This window comes from Tachyglossus aculeatus, chromosome 11, assembly GCF_015852505.1.
Source record: "Tachyglossus aculeatus isolate mTacAcu1 chromosome 11, mTacAcu1.pri, whole genome shotgun sequence".
Lineage (NCBI taxonomy): Eukaryota > Metazoa > Chordata > Mammalia > Monotremata > Tachyglossidae > Tachyglossus > Tachyglossus aculeatus.
In genome coordinates, this window is record NC_052076.1 from 46,967,564 (window position 1) to 46,991,940 (window position 24,377).

Sequence of the window (24,377 nt, forward strand, 5' to 3'; positions counted from 1 at the left end):
CTACCTTCATTTGGGCCCAGATAGGAGACAGTTGACGGGAAAGACAAGGAAGGAGAGGAGGGAAAGGAAGAGGACTTTCTGAAGTTACACAAGGGGCTCTGGAAAGAGGACCAACCTGTCAAAAGTCACAGAGTGAGAAAGGTGGTAAAACTGCAGAGGAAAATCAGATCCCCCAGAATCGATCCACTAGATTTCAATGGCTGTCTGGAATCATGAGAAAAGGAAGCATTTGCGGTCCACGAAAGTTGTCAAAAGGAATGGACTTATTTCTTTTGCTGGATTCTTTGCTTCTTAAAATTAAAGCCTGACTTGTATCAATTAAATCGGACTTTGCCAGCCTGTTTCTTCTGAGCACATCAATGGAAATCTTCCATAAAAGCCGGATCAGATTGGGAGTGTGGCGGGAGAAAGAGATCCCAAACCCTTCTGTGAAAGACTTTTGGGTGCTTAAAAATAACGAGGATGGGGGGAGAGCTCAGGATAAAGAAAACAAGGAAGACCCACTGGGAAAATACCATTTTGCTCTAGGGGCATAGTCAATTTGAAAACAGAGATCTCAGTTCAGAAACTTGCATCTAATCCTCCACTTGCACACTTAGCAGTGTCAATGGTGAGAATTTTTTTTTCCCCCTCTAAGAGCTTCCACCCCACAGAGGTCCCGGCGAGCAGTCTCTTATTTTAGAAGCAGAATACTCCACATGGCCTTTGCAGACTCAGATAGGTACTGCCAGGTGCCATTTTCTGAATCTTGGTAAGTGATAAGTTTTCCGATAAAGTTCGACTTTTAGTCTCTTGGGTTCCCTGCTTTAAGGATGCATAAAATGATGTGAAATGAAAATCCAAGATTGCTAATTTCATAGGGAGAATACATACCGCAACGTGGGATTCTTCAGTCATAACAAAAGCTGGAAACTAAATGGACTTTTAAGCTGCTTATTTAAAAAAAAAAACCCGCAATTCCAGCTCGCTCACTACACTACATACAATACTACACCCCAACAGGGAAAAAGAAACGAACACGACACACCGTAAATATACTTAAGGGGGAGGAAAATGGTTGTATCACTTGCTTATAAAACAGAACTGAAACGCTCTCAAAAGATGAAAGAAAACTTTGATTGGCAAACAATTTTCTAAAATATCCTCTGTATTTTTAATGGACAGCTAGTCACTGGAGCAGTTAATATTTTGCTTTTCACTAAAGCAAGAGGGTTAGAAGCCCATGAAATGCCATTTATCTGTACTGAGCTGTGTAGATTCCTGACTCAGTGGCTGGAAAAATAAGGGGGCTGCTTGATAGGTTGTATGGGGTAGCCAATAATGGACTTTAAATGGAGACAGAAATGATTGACCTTTTAACCTCCCAAGGGTTAACCTCTTACAGCTTGAATGAAAATCTACGAATGGGAGAAACAGAATTTAACATACACAAGGGAACCCTTAATGGAATGGTATCAAAGCCTAGACAGAACAAACATATTTAAATTTGGAGGCAAATCAAACAGGCTATTTAATTAAGATCCGGCTAATTGGTGCAGGATTTCTCTCTGGTAAACTCTGTTGCTTGAGGGAAAACTTTATCCTCCTGGGCATTAGCATCTGGGTCCTGTTTACATTTCACCCTTTGCCTGGTCAGGTAATGAAACCCCCTTCTATCAATCAATCAATCGTATTTATTGAGCGCTTACTGTGTGCAGAGCACTGCACTAAGCGCTTGGGAAGTACAAGTCGGCAACACATAGAGACAGTCCCTACCCAACAGCGGGCTCACAGTCTAGAAGGGGGAGACAGAGAACAAAACCAAACACACTAACAAAATAAAATAAATAGAATAGATATGTACAAGGAAGATAAATAGAGTAATAAATATGTACAAACATATATCAGGTGCTGTGGGGAAGGGAAGGAGGTAAGATGGGGGGGATGGAGAGGGGGACGAGGGGGAGAGTGTGAGCCCGCTGTTGGGTAGGACCGTCTCTATACGTTGCCAACTTGCACTTCCCAAGCGCTTAGTACAGTGCTCTGCACACAGTAAGCGCTCAATAAATACGATTGAATGAATGGCACACAGTATGTGCTGAACAAATACCCTAATTATTATTGTTTAAACATGTCCAAAACAGAACTCCTTAGCTTCCCACCCAAACGCCGTTCTCCCCCATCTTTCCCATCACCGTAGACAATATCACTACCCTCTCTCACAATCCCGTAACTTTGACATTATCCTCGACTCATCTCTTCCTTCAACCCATACATTCAATCTAAACTTTCTCACTCACTCTCCAACTATACAACTTTTTTCACTTAACCACTCTACTTTTCTTCAAGCAGAACGGGCACACGGTGACAGCGCAGCATAACCAATTCCCCAACGAAGCCGCCAGCCGCTTGCTCAAAGACACAAGCCAATCTGATTTCTTTATACAAATCGGCGTGAAACGGTGCCAAGCTCTCCCTTTCCCCCACACAATACTTGGTAGGTGGCTTTCTGGCTAATAACTGAAGGGATACAATGGAAAAAAAAAATCATTAGATTCTACAAGAGTCGAAGGGTTCACATAGCATCAGAGGCATTCATATTTCATTTTAAATCAATTATGGGTGGGAGGAGAGAAAATCCGCCTTGGCATTAGAGGGAAATAAAGGTCTCGTTAACGTCAACCAGGATTCAAGCCTACAAACTAAATTTTCCTCTGCTTTGGTCGAGAAACTGACTCTAAAGGAGGAAATTTTCCCAACAGTCAGATTCATTCATTCAATCGTATTTACTGAGCGCTTACTGTGTGCAGAGCACTGTACTAAGCGCTTAGATATAATTCAGGGGGAGCCTTTTGGCTCCTTTAAGTAAAGCAGCCTTTGAGGCTATTCACTGGGAAAGCTCCTGGCTTCTCTCAATTCTGCCCCTGCCTGGGAAGCCCAGAAAGGCTCAGGGGTTCACAAGTCATTCCTGACCAGATACAGAGGGACCCAAAAGTCCTTAGCGGTTTAGAAAATCTCCTTGCCCCATCTTCAATTACTTCAAATCCTGATAGTGACACCTGAGTATATCTTTTTGACCACTTCTTGCATGGGATTTAGGAAGTAATAATAATAATAATAGTAATAATGGCATTTATTAAGCGCTTCCTATGTGCAAAGCACTGTTCTAAGCGCTGGGGTAGAAACAAGGGAATCAAGTTGTCCCACGTAGGGCTCACAGACTTAATCCCCATTTTCCACATGAGGGAACTGAGGCCCAGAGAAGTGAAGTGACGTAATTTCAGCTAATTAGCTCAAGCAGTCCATACCCACAGATGGACATCCAGTGCTCCACTTAGATATCCCACCCTTGCAAATCCCTCCAAATTATTCTGAGCTCTGGGCCACTTTCTTTGAAGCATTATCAAATACACCACCATCTTCCCTTGCAGGCTCAACAATGATACGTTGCTGCTTTTCCTTAATCGACTTTGGATAGAGCATGGGCCTAGGCCTTGTACATATTTACTACACTATTTTATTTATTTTATTTTGTTAATATATTTTGTCTTGTTGTCTGTCTCCCCCTTCTAGACTGTGAGACCGTTGTTGGGTAGGGACCGTCTCTATATGTTGCCAACTTGTACTTCCCAAGTGCTTAGTACAGTGCTCTGCACACAGTAAGCACTCAAGAAATACGACTGAATGAATGAATGAATGGGAGTCAGAAGGACTTGGGTTCTAATCTTGACTCCACCATTTGTCTGCTGGGTGACTTTAGACAAGTCACTTTCCTTCTTGGTGCCTCAGTTACCATATCTGTACAATGGGGATTAGGACTGTGAGCCCAATGTGGGACTGTGTCCAACCTGATTAGCTTGTATCTACCACAGTGCTTAGTACAGTGCCTGGCACCTAGTAAGCAATTAACAAATACCATGACCTTCTGACTTCCAGACATGTGCTCTACCCACTAGGAGTCAGAGGACCTGGGTTCTAATCCCAGCTCTTCCACTTGTCTGCCGTGTGACCTTAGACAAGTCACTTTGCATCTCTGTGCCTCAGTTACCTCATCTGCAAAATTCGGACCGAGCCTGTGAGCCCCACATGGGACACGAACTGTGTCCAACCTTGTATCTAGTCCAGCGCCTGGCACATAGTAAGTGCTTAACAAATACCATTAAAAAAAAAAAGTCCTCCATTTCCCACACACTGACACAATTTGGGTCAGGGTAGGGGCAACTTGGGTCTCTCCAAGCTTTTATTGCCTCACTAAAAGGGAAGAACAGCTGACTGGCATCCGAAGTTAAAAGTTGGGTTTTTTCTCATACCCTAATGAGTACCAATATGAGCATTTTGAAAGCTCCTTGTAGGCGGGGAACGTGTCTATCCACTGTCACACTGTGCTCTCCCAAACGCATAGACCAGTGCTCTGCATACAAGAGGTGCTCAATAAATACCTCTGATGGATTGATTTGGAAGCCATGGTTAATATTGGGGCTTGTTACTATTTATTTTATTTTGTTAGTATGTTTGGTTTTGTTCTCTGCCTCCCCCTTTTAGACTGTGAGCCCACTGTTGGGTAGGGACTGTCTCTATATGTTGCCAATTTGTACTTCCCAAGCGCTTAGTACAGTGCTCTGCACATAGTAAGCGCTCAATAAATACGATTGATGATGATGATGACGACGACCCAGGGGAGCAGCAGATTGCTTACAGAGAATAAAATCAGAAGCAGCCCACTTTGCTTCCCTGGGCAAAGAGTTTAGGATCCAATACAACCTGAGGCTGCAAGCTTGTCTCTAAACTCTACGCGCATTATGGGCAGGGAACGTTTCTGCTAATTCTGTTGTACTGCATTCTCCTAAGCACTCATTACAGTGCTCTGCACATAGTAAGTGCTCAATAAAATACCACTGATTGATTGAATATGAGTGACAGAGTAGGTGGACTCTTTTCCCCCATTCTGTGACAAAAGCTACCGGCTGCTCAATAAAACTGAACTGCAGGTCTGTTTCCAAGAGGTTGGAGCTAGGCGTACGATGTCTATTCTGGCCGAGAGGAAAACAAAAAACAAACCCAAAGCAACACTTAACACCCGGCTCTTGGTCTCTTGGATATCTGGCTAAAATGCCAGCTCTTCGACAGAACATTCAGTGGGCAACCACCCTTAGGGAATTCTGACTTTATGGATAGCAGCCGATTAGGAAAGAAGTGCCACAAACACAGGAGTTTCTGTGCACATCAATGTCTTATCATAATGCCAAAGGGCAAAAACGTACCAGAGAAGCACTAGGATGGAAGAGGAAAAAAAAAAATCAAACCCACCAGGCCTTCTGAGCCCTAATCCTCAGAATCCGAACTCATTCATAACATCGCCACAATGTCGGGAGGTGTTTTCACAGCCTGTTTTTCCAGAATGCCTTTCCCCACCTTCTCCTTCAAGGCCTCAAAGCAGGAGCCCGCATGTGATGTCCGCTGCTGTCCTTCCGCTCTGGAAGCCACATCGGCTCCGCTGAGCAAAAATCGCTTCTAATGTGTTAACCGTCTGGAAGGGACTGGGAAAAAAGGGGCAAATGGAAAAGTCTTCATCGGCTCTCAAGCAGAAGCGATCGATCGCTGGCTGCCTGGCACGCTCAGAGGACCACAATCAAATGTCATTATTTGTGAGGTTCTACTTGACTTCACGGAGCCCTCCCCTCTCCCCATCACCTCTGCTCTATCGATCCCTCCACGGCCAGGAGACGGGCAATCAAAATAGACTGAAGCAAGAATAGCCCCTTTGGCATTTTACATTAAAACAGTGGTATCTTCAAAAATAAGTAGGGGAGAAGGGGAGGTGGGGAGAGATGGAAAGGAAGGAGAAGTTTAAAGATACAGGAACCTTTGGTTAGGGGAAGGGGAGGAGAAGAGAAATATCACAGCATCCTAACTGGAAACATAAAAATGCTGAGCTGCCCATGGCGTGGAGCTGGCAGGGACAGACGCTGTTGTCCAGCTCACCCCAATATTTATGGGGAAAAGAAAAATCCAGACATATCTGTCCCCAACCCAGAGGGAAGAAAGAGGAAAAGTAGTATTGGCCTAATGGAAAAAGCATGGGCCTGGGAATCAGAGGACCTGGGTTCTAATTCAGGCTCGCCACCTGTCTGCTGTGTGACCTCGGGCAAATCATTTTACTCCTTCAGTGCCTCAGTTACGGCCCCTGTAAAATGGGGATTAAGACCGGGAGCCTTATGCGGGAGAGGGCTGTGTCCAACCTGATTATCTTGAATCTACCCCACTGCTTAGTACAGTCCCTGGCACATAGTAAGTGCTAAACAAACACCACTACCCGTCCCCCTGCAACGCACACACACAGAAAACAGCGTTCTTGGATTAAGTAAAGTGGAGAGCTGGGCTGGTAAAAACACTTTAAAGCCCTACCTCTTCCATCTTCCCAAGAGCCCCTTTTGGAAGATGGGAGGAAGTTTTTACTATTTCCAGTCTATAGATGGGGAAACCGAGGCAGAGAGGATTATGCAATATTTTCCTTTGATTAAAAAAACCATTCCACACAGAAACAGGAAAAATACGACAAATCTCCAGGTGGCCAATCTGGTGCTTTCCCCAAGGTGCTGTGCACAAAGTACTTGATAAATACCATTTCTTGCTTGCAGCTCGTTGTGGACAGGGAATGAGTCTGCTATTATGTTATATTACACTCTCCTGAGCGCTTAGTACAGTCCGCTGCACACAGCAAGCGCTCAATAAATATGTCCCCCTTCTAGACTGTGAGCCCGCTGTTGGGTAGGGACCATCTCTATATGTTGCCAATTTGTACTTCCCAAGCGCTTAGTACAGTGCTCTACACACAGTAAGAACTCAATAAATACGACTGAATGAATGAACGAATGATTGATCAAAGCATGCCAAATTTTTCTGAAGAGAGAACTGCATGAGGTAAACGTTCCTCCTAAAAATGATCCCACATCATTTATCACCGGATGTGTGAACCTCCAGTTGGGTTCTACTGAGAAAGTTTATATTTTTTTCCACTTTCTAGTGAGGGGAAAAAACCCAACTCTTTATATTTTGTACTGCAATTAGTTGGTTGTCCCACTGGATTGTAAACTCCTCCCACTGGAGGGTAAGCTCCTTGAGGGCAGATATCTGTCCACCAACTCTGTTGTGCTCTCCCAAGCGTTTAGTACAGTGCTCTGCACACAGTAAGTGCTCAATAAATCCACGGACTAGTTGACTCTCATTTTTATTAAGGGCTAATTATGTGCTCAGTACTGCGCTAAGTGCTGGGGAGGGTACAAAATAATTCATTCATTCATTCAATCGTATTTATTGAGCGCTTACTGTGTGCAGAGCACTCTACTAAGCACTTGGGAAGTACAAGTTGGCAACATAGAGACGGTCCCTACCCAACAGTGGGCTCACAGTCTAGAAGGGGGAGACAGAGAACAAAACATATTAACGAAATAAATAGAATATGTACAAATAAAATAGAGTAATAAATATGTGCTCAGACAAAGACAAAGTCTGCATTCCACATGGGGCTGAGAGATAAGGGTTAGATTGTAAGGTCTTTGAAGGCAGGAAACGTGTCTGCCAACTCTGCTGTACTGCACTTTCCCAAGCGCTTAGTACGCTGCTCTGCATACAGAAAGCGCTCAACAAATCTACTGACAGATTGAATAGGCAGAGGCAGTCATCTCATCCCCATTTTGGAGAAGAGGAAACTGAAGCACAGAGAGGTAAGTGACTTACCCAAGGTCACACAGCAGGCCAGGGGCAGAATTGGGATCAGAACGCAGGTCTGCTGGCTCCCAGCCCCATGGCCTCACTACGTCATGCTGCTTGTCATCATAAGGAGGAGAAAGCTACTGGGCAATGGAAATATAGGATGAAAAAAAAATTCACCAAATGAATAACGGGATCTGGAAATACCAGTTCAAAAACTCTCTCCCCAAGGCCTTTCACCAGTGTATTCTGCACATGAATGAGTATTAATTATGGGGGATCGATTCGATTTTGTTAATGTCAAAGGAACTAAAATAAAACTGCAAGCCAGCACAAACCAATGGGGCACCTGAAATACTGAAATTTCTCCCTAGGTCAGATGCTAAACACTTCACAATGGAGATGTATTAAAACAAACTCCTAAGCCCCCGCTTTCCTCTTCTCCCTTCCGCGTTACTCTAACTTGCTCTTTCTTCATCCCCACTCCCAGCCCCACAGTACTTCTAGACTGTGAGCCCACTGTTGGGTAGGGACCGTCTCTATATGTTCCCAACTTGGACTTCCCAAGCGCACAGTAAGCGCTCAATAAATACGATTGAATGAATGAAATACGTACATAGCTGTAATTTTTTTTATGTTACTGTCTTCCTCCCCACCTCTAGACTATAAACTCGTTGTGGGCAGGGACTGTGTCTGTTTATTGTTGTTGTTTTGCACTCTCCCAAGCTTTTAGAACAGTGCTCTGCACACTGTAAGCACTCAAAAAATATGATTCAATGAATGAAGTCTCATTCTATACAAGCTGTGTTTTTTTAAAGAAAAAAACAAAGGCATGCTCCTCTCCTTCTCCCCCTTCTTTTCCCTACTTTGCCAGGCTACGGACAGCAACATTTGAGGGAATGCCTGGCTCTGCAAAGGTCAGGAACATTATGGGAGTGGAATTTTTTGGCAGGAAGAATATCTTACCTGAGTCCGCCTGGGGTAAACCTACAACGGTTGCCAGGATGAACGTTTTCGGTGTCGGGTCTTGCTTCCCGGCCCGCCCTAAGTACCCTGTCACCGGCACATCTGCCTGAGTGGCAGATGACACTGGAGGCTTTTCTGGTCCCTCGGATCCTTTTCACCACTCCACTGCCACCCAGGGCAGTCTCCCGAAACCAGACAGTCTGGCTGCCAGGGCAAAGCCCAAGCTTAACAACTTTGGAACTGTAGTGTGCTAAACCGAAACAGATCTTCCTCAAGTTAGCTGGCTAACACACGACAGGCCTTTAAGGTCACGAAGGAACGTGCAGAGTCAGGACACCTGGGTTCTGATCCCAGTTCTGCCACTTGCCTGTTGTGTCACCTCCGTTTCCTCATCTGTAAAATGGAGATTAAATTCCTGTTCTCCCTCCCCTTAGGCTGAGAGTCCCTTGGGGGACAGAGAGTTAACTGTACCTATCCCAGTGCTTGGCACATAGTAAGTGCTTCACAAATACCCAAATTATTACTATTATTACGTGGATTTGGTAAACATTTTAATGCTGCCGTTACATTAGTGGGAGAAGCAGCGTGGCTTGGTGGTAAAAGCACTAGCTTGGGAGTCAGAGGTCATGGGTTCTAATCCTGGCTCCGCCACTTTATCAGCTGGGTGACTATGGGCCAGTCATTTAACGTCGCTGTGCTTCAGTTACCTCATCTGTAAAACGGGGATTAAGACTGTGAGCCCCACATGGGACAACCTGATTGCCTTTGCGTCTACCCCAGTGCTTACAACAGTGCTTGGCATATAGTAAGCGCTTAACACCATTATTAGAAGCAGCGTGGCTCAGTGGAAAGAGCATGGGCTTCAGAGTCAGAGGTCAGGGTTCAAATCCCAGCTCTGCCACCTGTCAGCTGTGTGACTTTGGGCAAGTCACTTCACTTCTCTATGCCTCAGTCACCTCATCGGTAAAATGGGGATGAAGACTGTGAGCCTCCCGTGGGACAACCTGATCACCTTGTAACCTCCCCAGCGCTTATAACAGTGCTTTGCACACAGTAAGCACTTAATAAATGCTATTATTATTATTATGTAGACTTTGGCCCACAGTTCTGGCCTTGGAAGGTCCCCACATTGGAACCTACATCTACTATTCATTCAATAGTATTTATTGAGCGCTTACTGTGTGCAGAGCACTGTACTAAGCACTTGGGAAGTACAAGTTGGCAACATATAGAGACAGTCCCTACCCAACAGTGGGCTTAAGGGGCTTAATCAGAGCAATTACCCCTAAGCCTGACCTGGATTTTTTTTTTTTTAAAGAGTGGAAAAACTCACCCAATTAGCTCATGCGCTCAGGATTGCACCCTGCTTCCATAGCATGCCTTGTAAACCCATCCAGAGAGTGTTTTGCCAACATTGGAGAATTTCCAGCTCATGGCTCTGATGTCAAATGAATGCATGCACTAAGATTCCCTCGCTATGAGACCAGCTAGTGAAATTGGGCCCGACTGCTCAACCAGAATAACTAAAACTCTAGTATCAATAATATTGATAACACAACCCATCAGCAACAAGGAGGGGAGTCTGCAGCAATTAAGTCTGGTGAAGGGGGGTGGTGGTAAGGGGAGGGGAAAAAAGCCAGAACAGTACAAACATTCCGTTTTCCAAAATCCTGCACTTGCAAAGGTTGTAATTAATGTCTGGGAGTCACGAAAAGAACTGGAACAAACTCCAGCTCCAGCCTCCTCTGCATGTTGTTAATGGCTATTTTGTCCACTAATGTGTTCCAATTTTACCCACATCAACCACATGTGATATAAACTGCAGGAAATCAAATGAATTTTTAATCATCTCTCTGATGTACAGTATAATTGCTGACTTTTATCAGCCAGCAGTTAAACAAAGACTTGGAAAGAAATAAATATTCCTTAATTGCACAACTGCCACCGCTCGCAGTGGGAAAGCTTAGGAAATGAATAACCAGGACCTATTATTGCAGTTCTACGGAAATTCAGACATAATCAAATGGCTTTATTCCGACAGGTGGATTTTTCAGGGTGGGGTGGGGAGGAAGGAAGATCAGGTCAGAGCAGGTTCAGCTAAGATGAAGACAACGTACCATTTAAAAAAATACCATACAAAGATTATGTTTTCACCCTTCTGTAGGCACAGAAATATAATTCATATTGGGACCTCTTCTACCCCCAGAGACATAAAGAAATCAGGCACATAAATATCTATTTCCCTCTAACCTAACACTCAAAAGAAAAATCCTTTATATGCCAAAGATATAAACTTAACTCAGACTTTAGCCATCTATTGCATTATTTTATACCTTTCACATCGATAAGCTCCGTTCCTCATCCTTTTATCATTTCTTTTATACATTTTTGTGACACTGGTATATCATAGCGAACTCTGGCCCTTTGAGCTGAACCAGTGATACAGCAAATCCAAAACTAGTTTCTTGGCCTCTGATCCAATTTGCTCCGCTTCTTTCCTCTTCCAAACCACGTGAGGAAACCTCACACTTATTTTCGTATTCCCCCATGCTGCCACATTTATTTCTGCATCTGTGCAGCCCTGAGAACTTCCCAAATATAAATCTATGTATAAAACATTCCAACGTAATAATAATAAACTTGTAGTAATAAAAACCCTGGTGTCAAAATTACTAAAAGTGTCACCCTAACAGGTTGGCCTCCCTTACAAGGGTATAATCATCTCAGTGCATTAAGGCTCACATTCCTGAAAATTAGCAACCAAGTTGATAGGAAGGAGAGTGAAAACGGAATGAACCGAATAGGGCTTAGAACCTGGGAGAGCAATCATTTATAAAATACAAAACCTGTTAATCCCTATAGAAATTGCGACTTTTGTGAAGACCTCTATTAGATCATAGAATCCCACAGTTGGAAGAGATCTCCCTATGTAACCCCTTGCGTCCAAGCTGGCGAAAAATGAAACCACTCAGAAACGAAGTTCTTTCTTTACAGGATGGAGATTCCACAACCTCCCTTGGTAGCATTCTAGTGCTTCCCTCTCTCCATTCCCCCGCAACTTCCACAGACAAAACATTCTTCCTTATATCCCACCATAATCTCCCCTACTTTAAGCTTAAACCCATTCCCTCTGTTGAGGCCTGAGGGGAATTGATCAGAATCACCTCCATGAAAACCCTTCATATACTTCCTTAAACACGATTACTGCTTAGACTTTTCCTGTCTAGGCTAAACCACACCAAATCCAAAAGAAACGCTTAGGCTCAAGGAGACTAACTATAAAAGATAAACCCAGTTTGGGGGATAACCTACTGCCCTAGGCAATTATGCCCACTGAGGTAGGGTACAGGAGTAGAGGGTTGGGAGGGGAGGGGAGGGTAGAAGAGAAGAGAGAAGAGAGAGAAGAGACGAGACGAGAAGGGAAAAGAAGGGAAGAGACAGGAAGAGAAGGGAAGAGAAAAGAGGAGAGAAAAGAGAAGAGAGAGAAGAGAAGAGAGAAAAGAAAAGAGAGAAAAGAGAAGAGAGGGGAGAGGGAGGGGACGGGAGGAGAGGGAAGGGGCGGGAAGGGGAAGGAAAGGGAGGGAAGGGAAGGGGAGGGAAGGGAGAAAAGAGGAGAAAAGAGAGGGGTGGGGAGGGGAGGGGAGGGGAGGGGAGGGGAGGGGAGGGAAGGGAAGGGAAGGGAAGAGAAGAGAAGAGAAGAGAAGAGAAGAGAAGAGAAGAGAAGAGAAGAGAAGAGAAGAGAAGAGAGAAAAGAGAAGAGAAGAGAAGAGAAGAGAAGAGAAGAGAAGAGAAGAGAAGAGAAGAGAAGAGAAGAGAAGAGAAGAGAAGAGAAGAGAAGAGAAGAGAAGGACGGAAAATGAGGGGAGGGAAGGGAGAAAAGAGAGGGGAGAGGAAGGGGAGAAGAGAAGAGAAGAGAAGAGAAGAGAAGAGACGAGATGAGACGAGACGAGACGAGAAGAGAAGAGGCAAGAGAGAGAAAAGAGAAGAGAGGGGACGAGAGGGGGAGGAGTGGAGAGAAGAGAGAAAAGAGAGGCAAGGCGAGGTGGGGAGGGGAGAGGAGAGGAGAAGAGAGGAGAAGACAGTCTAGAGGCGAGGCGAGGCGAGAAAAGAGAAGTACAGCAGGGCACGTAGCTCTTTTGAAATTCCAAATTTCCACGAAGCCATCTTGTAGCATCTGACCCTCCCCACCGCCCCCAACCCCCCGACTTCACGCACCTTGCCTCGAGACATATTTCTTGACTTACTGAGGTCACAGAAAAAAGGGTAGGCATCCCTTAAACTGACCAGTTGACCATTTGGAGAAGTCCATGGCTCTGAGAGTGGGCAAAGAAACAGTTTCATGCTTTCCCGGGGGGCACTAGTTCTTTCTCCTTGACCATAAAGTTGGAGGTGAACCACTGCCACCAAATCCATTCGACTGCCTCCAGACCCAAACTGGACCCTCTCTCAAACCTTCTGTGGGGAGACAGAGAAGCTCCTTCACGATGGGATGGGTCTAAGTGGTTAGGACGGAAAGTCATGGCGGGCACAGGGTCGCTTTGTGCGGCGACGTGTCATAGGGAAGAGGAGTAGATCAGACACCCCATATTTATGGAAGTGGGCATCTCCTAAATATACATTTTCAGCCTTTAAGGCTGGACTAAAAATATGAATTGCATTTATTTCCTTCGAATAAAGCCTTTTTACACAGTAAGTGCTTAATAAATACTACTGCTACAATATAGTTCTGTGTTTTCTCAGAACGGGCACTGTCAGCTAAGTTGACTTTCAGCTGGGGCTGGTGCAAGAGAAGCAGAATTATTAGGAAGCCACTAAGGAGAAAAAAAATCTTGCCAACATTTTGGTCCTCTAACACCACTGACAGGCTAACACCAAAGGAAAACCTGAAAAAAACAGCTAGATTTGACTAGTAATCCGCAACTTGCATCATAGCACCACAGGAAAAGGACTAGGGTATTAGAAACTTTAACCAATCAGACAGGGAACTCTGGGTGGGAAGCCCACCCATATGATTAAATAGTGAGGCCATGCTAGAAAAGAAGTAAACAGTTGGAGACGAACAGTTCTTAAACAACTCAGTGAACAATCAGTCAGTTCTACTTCTCCCTTGGCAAGCTTCTAAGACACCCAAAAACCCTTCAGAGAGATGGAACATTGCACACTTTTGTTACTGGGCTTCCCAAGTCTCTGCAACTCTTATTTTTAAATCAGGATTTTTTTTCCCCGAGAACCAGAGAGTGGAATACGACTTTCATTTCTCCAAAAGGACAACGCTCGCATATGGGCCCAAGAGGGACAAAAGAGACCAAGATGGGGTTATTTACCTTGCTGAATTCCTCCCAGGAGTTGCTCCATGTCCAGTAGTGAGCTTTATATTGCCCAACTCTTACCGCCATCATTTCATTGCCTCGGTAGTAGAATATTGGTCTGCAGGAAACAACAGGATTGGTGGGGTGCGGGGAAGAGAAAAAGCAAGAAGGGAGGAGAAACGGTTACGGCCGCACGAGGAACACAACCCCCTAAACAAGAGGCTTCTGAACATGCCGAGATAAGGGAGACACACTCTCCAACGGAGCCTGACTCCTGAATCAAATTCAGAGCAGAAACAGATGGCCTTCTAACAGCCACAACTGCAAGGTTTTTCTATTAGCGTTTTTTAAAGTGGTCATCAAGTGGAGATATCACATTGTGCAAAAATGAAACATTATACAACTCAGCTCCCAGGGACAGTTAATCTTTACACTATCAAACCCTGTAATTGCCCATACAGAGTGCAGTGATTTAAATACTGAACATCTTAGAAGACTTGGAGGGGAGTGGAGCAAGAAAGAGGGATCTTAAAACGCAGGAGGGTGATGGGGTGGGATTCTCAGAACAGAAAATGGTCAGGCTCCTGTTTGCGGGAGAAAGTGGTAAGGTGAATAACCCAGCTGGAACAAGGAGTAGGCAGGCAGAATGAGTGGAAGTTGGAACTGCTTTCCCCCCTGCCCCACTCAAATGGTATTTGCTAGCACTTTCTGTGGGTGGGGCACTGTACTAAGTGCTGGGGTAGAGACAAGATAATCACCTTGGACCCAGTCCATGTCTCACATGGGGCTCACAGTCTGCATCCCCATTTTACATATGAAGTAACTGAGGCACAGAGAGGTTAGGTGACTTGCCCAAGGCCTCTCAGAAGACAAGTGGTCCAAAAGAGAAGTACAGCAGGGCATGTAGCTCTTTTGAAATTCCGAATTTCCACGAAGCCATTCTGATAGAGATGAAGCCGCAGAGAGCTTGCTCCTTTTTAGCTGGGCCCACACTGATTTCTTGTAGCATCTGCCCCCCCGCCAGCCCCCAGCCCCCCGACTTCATGCACCTTGCCTCGAGACATATTTCTTGACTTACTGAGGTCACAGAAAAAAGGGTAGGCATCCCTTAAACTGACCAGTTGACCATTTGGAGAAGTCCATGGCTCTGAGAGTGGGCAAAGAAACAGTTTCATGCTTTTCCGGGGGGCACCAGTTCTTTCTCCTTGACCAAAAAGTTGGAGGTGAACGACTGCCACCGAACTGGATAATAGTAATAATGATGGTATTTGTTAAGCGCTTACTATGTGTTACTAGAGCCCAGGTCTCCAGACTTCTAATCCCAGCTCCACCACTTGTCTGCTGTGTGACCATGGGCAAGTCACAACTTCTCTGGGCCTCGTCGGTAAAACGGGGATTAATATGGGGGATTCATTTCCCGAGTAGCAGGGAATGAGACAACAAGCTTATTCTGTTGCCGAGAGTGGGTGGTTCTTGGTGCACGGAACCCAAGTGGTGCTGCTGACCCAACACCCACCCTGCTGTTCCGGCTTCTGTTCGCTTTCCCTGTTCACTGACAGCTTTCCTGGATGGAGGCTAGACAGTGAGTTCTGGAACAGGAATGTGTATTTCCCCCACTTATTCCAGCCTCCACACTTTTATTAAAAAAAAAAAAAAAACAGAACGCAGGGAACTTGTCTCATGCGGTCATCTCCGACCTATAGCGACTCCATGGACCCAGCTCTCCCAGACGTCCCACCTCCATGTGCAATCGTTCCGGTAGTGGATCCATAGAGTTTCCTTGGTAAAAATCCGGAAGTGGTTTACCACTGCCTTCTTCCGTGCGGGAAACTTCAGTCTCGGCCCTAGACTCTCTCCCGTGCTGCTACTGCCCAGCACAAGTGGGTTTTGACTTGTAGCAGACTGCCTTCCACTCGCTAGCCGATCGTCCTCCATTCGCTAGCCACTGCCCAAGATAGGAATGGAAATGGGCGGCCCTCGTCTTGACTCTCCCTCCCATAGCCGAGACTGGTAGAGGACTGGAAACTCTCAAGGTGTGATCCTGATAGAGGGAATCCCCTTATCTTCTCCACATAGGCACACTGCCCCTTGAAGCCTGTCCCAGCCCCAGGTTCACTAACAGCAATACGTTTGATGCCCCAAAACTTCAGAGGTCGCTTTCTACAAAACCTCTCCTCCCTTTCCGCCCCTGTTCACCCGTGTGAAATATTTGGAAAGAGCCCGGGCTTTGGGGTCCGAGATCATGGGTTCAAATCCCGGCTCTGCCGGCTGTCAGCTGCGTGACTTTGGGCGAGTCACTTCACTTCTCTGTGCCTCAGTTACCTCATCTGTAAAATGGAGATGAAGACTGTGAGCCCCCTGTGGGGCAACCTGATCACCTTGTAACCTCCCCAGCGCTTAGAACAGCGCTTTGCACATAGTAAGATCACCTTGTAACCTCCCCAGCGCTTAAAACAGTGCTTTGCACATAGTAAGCACTTAACAAGCGCCACCATTATTATTATTATGCTTGCCGATTATCCAGGGTTTTTCTTCTTATCATCATCATCATCATTATTATTATATTTGTTAAGTACTTACTATATATATATGTTTGTACATATTTATTACTCTATTTATTTTACTTGTACATATTTATTCTATTTATTTTATTTTGTTAATATGTTTTGTTTTGTCTCCCCCTTCGAGACCATGAGCCCGCTGATGGGTAGGGACCGTCTCTACATGTTGCCAACTCGTACTTTCCAAGCGCTTAGTACAGTGCTCTGCACACAGTAAGCGCTCAATGAATACAACTGAATGAATGAATGTATGAATTTGCAAAGTAACAATTACCAGGAGGGTTTTAAAAGCCAGCAGCTTTGAAAACGGTGGTGGGAGAGAAGGCGGGGGGTGGGTGGAGGCACGTGCAAATGTGTTCGGGGAGCTCCGTTCCGGGCCGTAACTAACCTGTCAATCAACTTGCCCTGCAGGATGGCAGGTAGAAGGTCAATGCCGTCAATCTCCCTGTCGCTGGGAGGCTTTAGACCCGCCAGGGACAGGCTGGTAGTGAAGAGATCCATCACATTGCCCAGCTGGTGACTCACCTGAAATCGACAGGGCAACAACGTGACAAGCGCAAGGACATTCCTTCCCGTCCCCAGGCAGCGGGGTGGGGGGAGGGTTGAAGACAAGGGCTCATGTGTTTATTTTAATACATCTACTGTACACATTCTAACAGTTCGTTCCCCTTATCTTTTGCACCAATGTTTCCTAGAATTTAGCTTTACCTTCTCTTCTGGGGTCCTTATTTTCCTCCCCACCATTCACTCTCCATTTGGCAATATTTTCTCCTAATTTTCCCCTTTCCGATAGGAAAACCTCCTGGCCATCTTGGGCCTCAGAATCCAATAAAATGGCTAGTGCCTCGGGTGGGTCCTCCATTTTGGTAGCCGGGAAGAGGTTCTCGAGGTCTGAGTTTGATCGGGGTGGGGGGGGGGGGGCCTGGGCTGGTCAGAGGGGTCCCGGGCCAGCCCTGAAGCTGCCCCTTTAGGGGAGGATCAGGATTCCCAGATCAGGCCAAATTCCTGGTTGTTTTTTGTACAAAGGACGATCCAGGGTTTCTTGGCTAGCATCAGCCAAGGGGTGATGCTTCAGGGGCGGCGGGCATGGCCAGAGTACAACCCATGGAAGACTGAATGAGTGTTCTCTGCCCCCAATTTCTACAAACCTTTACCTCCAAGCCTGGTGTGGATTCACCCAGCCTCTCTCCCCCACACCCTGCCAATCAATCACCTGAATAATTGCGGTCTCCTTGATCAACACTCTAACTATAGGCCAGCCTCCCCAGAACCATCAAGCTACCTCACCTGTTTTGAATAATAATAATAAATAATAATAATGGCATTTGTTAAGCGCTTACTATGCGCAAAGCACTGTTCTAAGTGCTGGGGAGGACACAAGGTGATCAGATTGTCCCATGTGGGGCTCACAGTCTTCACCCCCATTTTACAGATGAGGTAACTGAGGCACAGAGAAGTTAAATGACTTGCCCCAAGTCACACAGCTGACAAGTGGCGGGGCCAGGATTTGAACCCATGACTTCTGCCTCCGAAGCCTGAGCTCTTTCCATTGAGCCATGCTGCTTCTCTAAATGACTTTAAACACTTTACGATTTACATCACCTCTGCTCCCTTCCTCTTCTTCCTGCCATTCAATCTATGGTGTTTATTGAGTGCTTACTGTGCGCAGAACGCTGTGCAAAGCACTTGGGGGAGTACAGTCTACACTGCAGGTTGGAGAGCTGCAACAAGGAAGTGAGATTTTAGGAGCTGAGTTTGCATTAACACATGAAGACTCACCCCCTACATTGTGGGTTAGGAACCCCTGAGCTGCCTAAAGTCATGCAAATATATGGGAAGGAGCAAAATAAATGATTCTACAGAGGAGGTGATTTTGCACGTTCTGCTGATGCACTTGGTGGGGGACTGCTTATAATGAAGTGACTATCCACAGCCTGACGTGGTCCATGAATCTTCAGGTGATTAACTAATGCAATCCAGTCGGCAAACAGACACTAAGAAATGATTTAAACAGAGCAACAGTTTGAACGTGATAAGTGCTTATTGCAACCCGGGGCTCAGCGGTCCACACTTTCTCCATCCTAGGAGAAGTCCCCAAACCTTCCTCATGAGAGACAGGCCAGGCTGACCATTCAGCAAAGAGAAAGGGCCACTGTCCCGAACACTTCTGACAGACCGAAGGGTCCCTGACTTAGACAGAGAGCCCACTGGGCGACGGCTGTGTTTACCTTGCTTTCTAGAGCTCGGAACGCACCGCTAAGGCTCAATAACTGCTTGTCGATAACAAACGCATGAATAATAATGATTTTCCTCCGTTTTCCAAAAATAGCGTCCTCACCGAGATGCTGCGCTTTTGGTCTCAAACTTTAAAAGCCACTTCATCATCTGAAGCCTTCAATCCACGGCATCACCTGGCAAATTGCTGGGTGCACTTCGGAATCGGTTAGACAAGGGCTGTACTCTCCCGTCACCCCGAGCTCCAGGAAGCAGACTACACAAAGTAGTGGGGGCTAATTACGGCAAAGCACCGAGACGAGTTGGAGTGGGTGCTTTTCTCCTCGTTGGGCTCCTCCAGGAGCGGCTACGGGACGCTTAGCTGGAGCCTGCTTCTTCATTCCCCTTTCAGACCGAAATCCAGGGTGGCTTAAGAAAAAGGCATCCGCTGGGACCCACGTAATTTGGACGGACTCTCTACCTTGGGCCACACTAAAGATTCCCATCCTCGACTAAATTAAAAGGCTTTCTCCCTACAGAACGCGGTTGCACGGATACGTCCGACTAGCTGCTTAATATAAAGCCTCCCAAACCCAAGCTGTTGAACTCCAGGAAGTGGGGAATAAAAAGAGAAGCTGCTGTAATTTCCTCTGATGCACAGCGGAGACCAGAGGACAGGCTATTTTAATGAGGAAATTAGGCGTTTCGGTTTTGCATCCAGCGAAGGCAACCTCTTTCCGTTCCCTTCCATTCCCCCACCTCAAAAGAGCCTCCATGTTGGCATCACTGAGTCCCAGAGATCAGCCTTCTTAAAACCATTTCTCCTTGGGGTGTGGGAGAGGGTAGGTGGGATGCCGCCCCCCCCAAGATCCCACCTTTCCCATCCAAGCAGAGCTGATCGAACACCTCTTGTTATCTGAGGATACGGAGATGAGCGGCCCAGGCTAATTTAGACGGAAGGGGTTTGAAGAAATAAGGGAAGAAACCCACTTGTGAATACCGTCCCTACAATTAGTCATTTTGTGCTTTCCAAGGCAAACTCTCTCTCTCCTTCAGTCCACACTCCCATAGTCTGGACATTTAGCTTAACAGGCAGAACATGGGCTGGATCCTTTAGGCAGAGACGCTGCCCAGACAGTCCTGTTGTAAGCCATGCCTGCAACATTATCGAATTTACACAATGCATTGTGACAGTCCTGTGGGGCTATCGCTGACTCCTCGTACCGGCCCTCATTAAACATAACCAGATGGAGATCGCTGACTTTAATCAGCCAATTATGTCCCCGGTCTCAGACGAACATTCCTCCGCATGGAGGAGAAACTTCTTAAGGAAATTAAACACATATGCCACAGCCATTTGGATTTATCTGTGTACAGCAGCACGATGAGGGGGAGGGGAAATAAAGGTTAATATCTGTAAAAATAGAGGAAAAACAAAACAATCATTTTTTCCTACTCTTTCATTCCAGTCTTCCCTCAGTTGAAAAAAGGAGGAAATTTTTTTAAAAAAAAACAGAAAGCCTCCCCCTTTTTGTTATGTTTCTGGACTAGAGATGCTAAGGTAGGGAGAGAAGGGTTGGGGGGAAGAGGGGGTGAGAGAGAAAGAAAGAGAAAGAGAGAGAGCGCACTAGCTATATCAGATAGTCCTCGTATCAGTAAGGAACAGCTGGCAGTACGCACGTAAGAAGCTCTCTTTTTAATATAAACTCTCAGTGTACACATAACGTCTTTAAGAAAATGAAATCCTTTAGCTGTGGGCCACGTAGCGAGAATAGTCACCACCACTGCTGTTATCAGTGCTTTCAAGCTTTAACTCTGAATCAAAGGCGACAATTAATAAAGTCGCCCCCGCCAGGAATGGAAAAGGGGGAAAGCTAAATATTTGAAACTGGGTGAACAAATGTCAGGGTGTTTTTAAATAAAATCCTTTCACAGTTATCACAGCGAGCAGACCTGATATCCCTGTCTAATTCAATTTCAATTTGTGCCCCATGGGAGACGGTGAAGAAAAGGTTGCAATGCTGTCTTTGGCTTGATATGTTCTTTTCTCCTTCAGGGAGCAGGAAGCAGAGGGAGATTGGGGAGAGGCGGGAGGCGGGGGAAAGACTCAAAATACCACAATGTAAATCTCATCCACCTCGATCCTTCCAGAAGGCAGACATGATGTGGGGAATTTTTTAATGTTTACTTGTTTTGAATTCAGTGAAACTGGGAAAAGAAAAAGATATACGGGATTTCTGAGGTATAAGAGTGTGAAGGAGGGTGCCCAGTCAGACATATAAATTGGAGCCTTCTGTGTCTAAGCAGCGCCTCTCTGCTCACAAACCATTAAGCTAGAAGCCAAACGTAACTTATGGACCTGGATTAAAACAATGCGTCTCTCCGACTCCTCAACTGCTAACAGAATTCACAAAAGCCTCTCTGGCGCCGTTCCCAACAGAATGATCCGTAAACTAGCTTAGTGATTAGCCGGTCCCCATCCATTGGCTTGGTAACGCAAAGATGTTCCCTTTGGAGATGGGTCAGACGACGGGAAAGGGGACAATGGACCATACGGACGGGACTTGCAACAAGCTGTGACCTCCGCAACAAGGCTGCTGTTTTCAGTTTTGAGACTCTGATATACCAGCCAGCAGCAGCCTAGCTTCAGCAGTCCCTGTTCCTTTAGAGAAAAAGGAACACAAGGCAACTAAGTACCCTCACTCTCACCCCCTCCAGCCCCGCAGACTGAATTTTTCTGGGACAAAAACAAGAAGCTATTAAATAAGGGATGACACCGCATTTATGTGTACTCTCCCAAGCACTTAGTACAGTGTTCTGCACACAGTAAGCACTCAACATTGATAATATGAGATAATGGTAATAACATTACTTGTTAGGTGCTTACTATGTGTCAAGCACTGTTCTAATCGCTGGGTGGATACAAGATAATCAGGTTGGAAAAAGTCCCTGTCCCACATGAGGCTCAGACTGTAAAACGGAGTAGGATTTAATCTCCATTTTATAGATGAAGAAACTGAGGCACAGAGAAGTTAAGTGATGTGTTCCAGGTCACACAGCAGACCAGTGGCAGAACCCAGGGCCCCTGGCTCCCAGATCCACCCGGTCGTGCTGCTTCTTTAATTACCCTAAAACTAGATTAGACGAAAAATCTTAGGATTCTTCCAGTCTGGAAAGAAGAAGGTCGAAATGAAACATGATTGAAACCTACAAAACCGTGTAGACTGTGTGAATGGGGTGAGCAGCAAACTGTTCTTCACTGAATCCTACAATACCAGACGGCCAGTGGAAGCCCACTTAAAACAGATGAAAGGGCACACATCTTCACACATTGAGTTTGGTAAGCACACAGAATTCCCTAAACATATGTTGTGCAGGCTGAATTTCCACAGGTTCAGGAGGGGTTGGCATAAATTCATGGACAAGTGGATCATAATGTGTTATACAGGGAAAGTACCTCCAACTCGGTTATTTCGCCGCAGACCTCTCATCCACATCCTGCCTCTGGCCTGGAATACCCTTCCTCCTCATACCCAACAGACAATTACTCTCCCCCGCTTCAAAGTCATCCAAGGCACATCTTCCAAAAGGCCTTCCCCAATTAGGTCTTCCTCTGTTCCCATTCCCTTCTTCATCACTCTTGTACCTGGATTTGCGAATTTTACTCACCCCTCCCTCAGCCCTACAGCACTTATGTGCGTATCTGTAATTTATCTGTATTAACGTCTGTCTCTCCCTGTAGACTGTAAGCTCAATGTTAGCAGGGAACATGTCTACCAACCCTGTCATACTATTCTCCCAAGTCGTACTCTATTCTCCCAAGCTCTCTGCCCCTCTCAGGGTCGCACCTGGAGAGTTTCCAGTACTCCACCAGTCTCGGCTACGGGAGGGAGAGTCAAGCAGAGGCCTACTCGTTTCATTTCCAGGTTGGCCAGTGGCTAGCGAGTGGAAGGCACTCGGCTACAAGTCAAAACTCACCCGTGCTGGCAGCAGCAGCATGGGAGAGAGTCGAGGGTGGAGACAAATTCACTGAGCGGAAGGAAACACTGCCGTATTTTTACCAAGAAAACTCTATTGAAACACTACCAGAACGACTGCAGATGGAAAGTGGGGCGTTCTGGGAAAGATGTGCCCGTGGTTTCGCTATGGGTCGGAAACCACTCGACGGCATAAGACAAGACAAGCTCTCTGCACAGAATAGCTGCTCAATAAATACAAGTCACTGATTGAAAGTCAGACATACCGGATGGTTCATTCCTATCGTTATTGTGGATTGCGAGGTGGTGCTACATCCTGTTGCCAATCAACCAACAGTACTTATTGAACACCTACTGTGTGCTAGAGCACTGTACAAAATGCTTTGGGGAAAACAGAATTAGTAGCCATGATCCCTGCCCTCGTGAAGCTTACAATTTAGTAGGGGGAGATGGACATTAAATAAACTGCAGGGGGTAAAGAGTTTAAAGAGATGTACTTCAGTGGTCTGGGGGGATAGGAGGTGAGAGTAGCCAAGTGCTTACATGACACTTATGTGCTAAAGTGACTGTAAAGAGGATGGAGGGTGGGGAGATGAAACATTTGAGAAATCATTTGGGGTAGGCATCCTAGAGAAAAGGTGATTTCAATCAACTAATCAATCATATTTATTAAGCATTTACTGTGTGCAGAGCACTGTTCTAAGTGCTTGGGAGAGTACCAAACAACAGAGTTGGTAGACACCTTCCCTGTCCACAATGAGGTTACAGTGTAGAGGGGGAGACAGAAATTAATGTAAATACATGATTTCAAGGTATTTTCATAAATCCTTTGGGGTTGAGGGTGGGGTGAATACCAAATGTCCAAAGAGTACAGATACGAGTGCATATATGACGCAGAAGGAGAGAGAGTCAGGGAAGGGGGCTTAATTGGGGAAGGCCTCTTGAATAAGGCTTTGAAGGTGGGGAGAGTGGTGGTCTGTCATACATGGAGTAAGACGGAATTCCAGACCAGAGGACAGGGCTTTCCGAAGAGCTTTGAAGATGGAGAGATCCAAGCTCGTTATGGGCAGGGAACGTGTCTGCTAATTTTGTTATGTTGTACTCTCCCTTGAGCTTAGTACAATGCTCTGTACACAGTAAGCATTCAATAAATATAGTTGATTAATGTGAACGAGGAGGAAGCTCAGGCAGGAAGGAGGACATTCATTGATTCATTCAATCATATTTACTGAGCGCTTACTGTGTGCAGAGCACTGTACTAAGCGCTTGGGAAGTACAAGTAAGCAACATATAGAAACGGTCCCTACCCAACAATGGGCTCACAGTCTAGAAGGGGGAGAGGGACAACAAAACAAAACATGTAGACAGGTGTAACGTAGACATGTGTACCTTCACATACCATTTCTTTTTTGAAATTGCGAGTCATTTCACTGAAGCTCTCGCAAGGACTTTAGGATGGAAGTTTGTTCTAGCTTTCCGGTAAGAATGATCAGAATCAGTATTTTTTTTTAATTTAATGCCCTCTGTATGGAGGGCAGGACATGAACAAGGGGCTGGCAGCAGGAGAGACTGAACAAGGTATGGTATGTAGGTGGGCTGGAGAGAAACAAAACATGTGATATGGGGTGTACCGGGAGAACAGAAGCGAACAAGTAGGAGAG

The 24,377-nt window shown here is 45.7% G+C and overlaps 1 protein-coding gene and 1 non-coding gene across 2 annotated transcripts in view; one reads left to right on the forward strand and one right to left on the reverse strand.

The window, feature by feature from the left end:
- The window catches only part of GALNS (galactosamine (N-acetyl)-6-sulfatase), a 75,806-nt gene that overhangs the window by 26,048 nt on the left and 25,381 nt on the right, over positions 1 to 24,377 (reverse strand). Inside the window, exons 10-11 of the mRNA XM_038754323.1 lie at positions 16,914 to 17,050; positions 13,980 to 14,082 (exon numbers count right to left, since the gene is read on the reverse strand). Coding sequence (XP_038610251.1) covers positions 13,980 to 14,082; positions 16,914 to 17,050 — 240 coding nt within the window. The remainder of the gene's footprint in view (positions 1 to 13,979; positions 14,083 to 16,913; positions 17,051 to 24,377) is intronic.
- Positions 22,570 to 22,707, forward strand: LOC119935374. Its single transcript, XR_005453259.1, has one exon. It is a non-coding gene; the product is annotated as a small nucleolar RNA SNORA7 (small nucleolar RNA).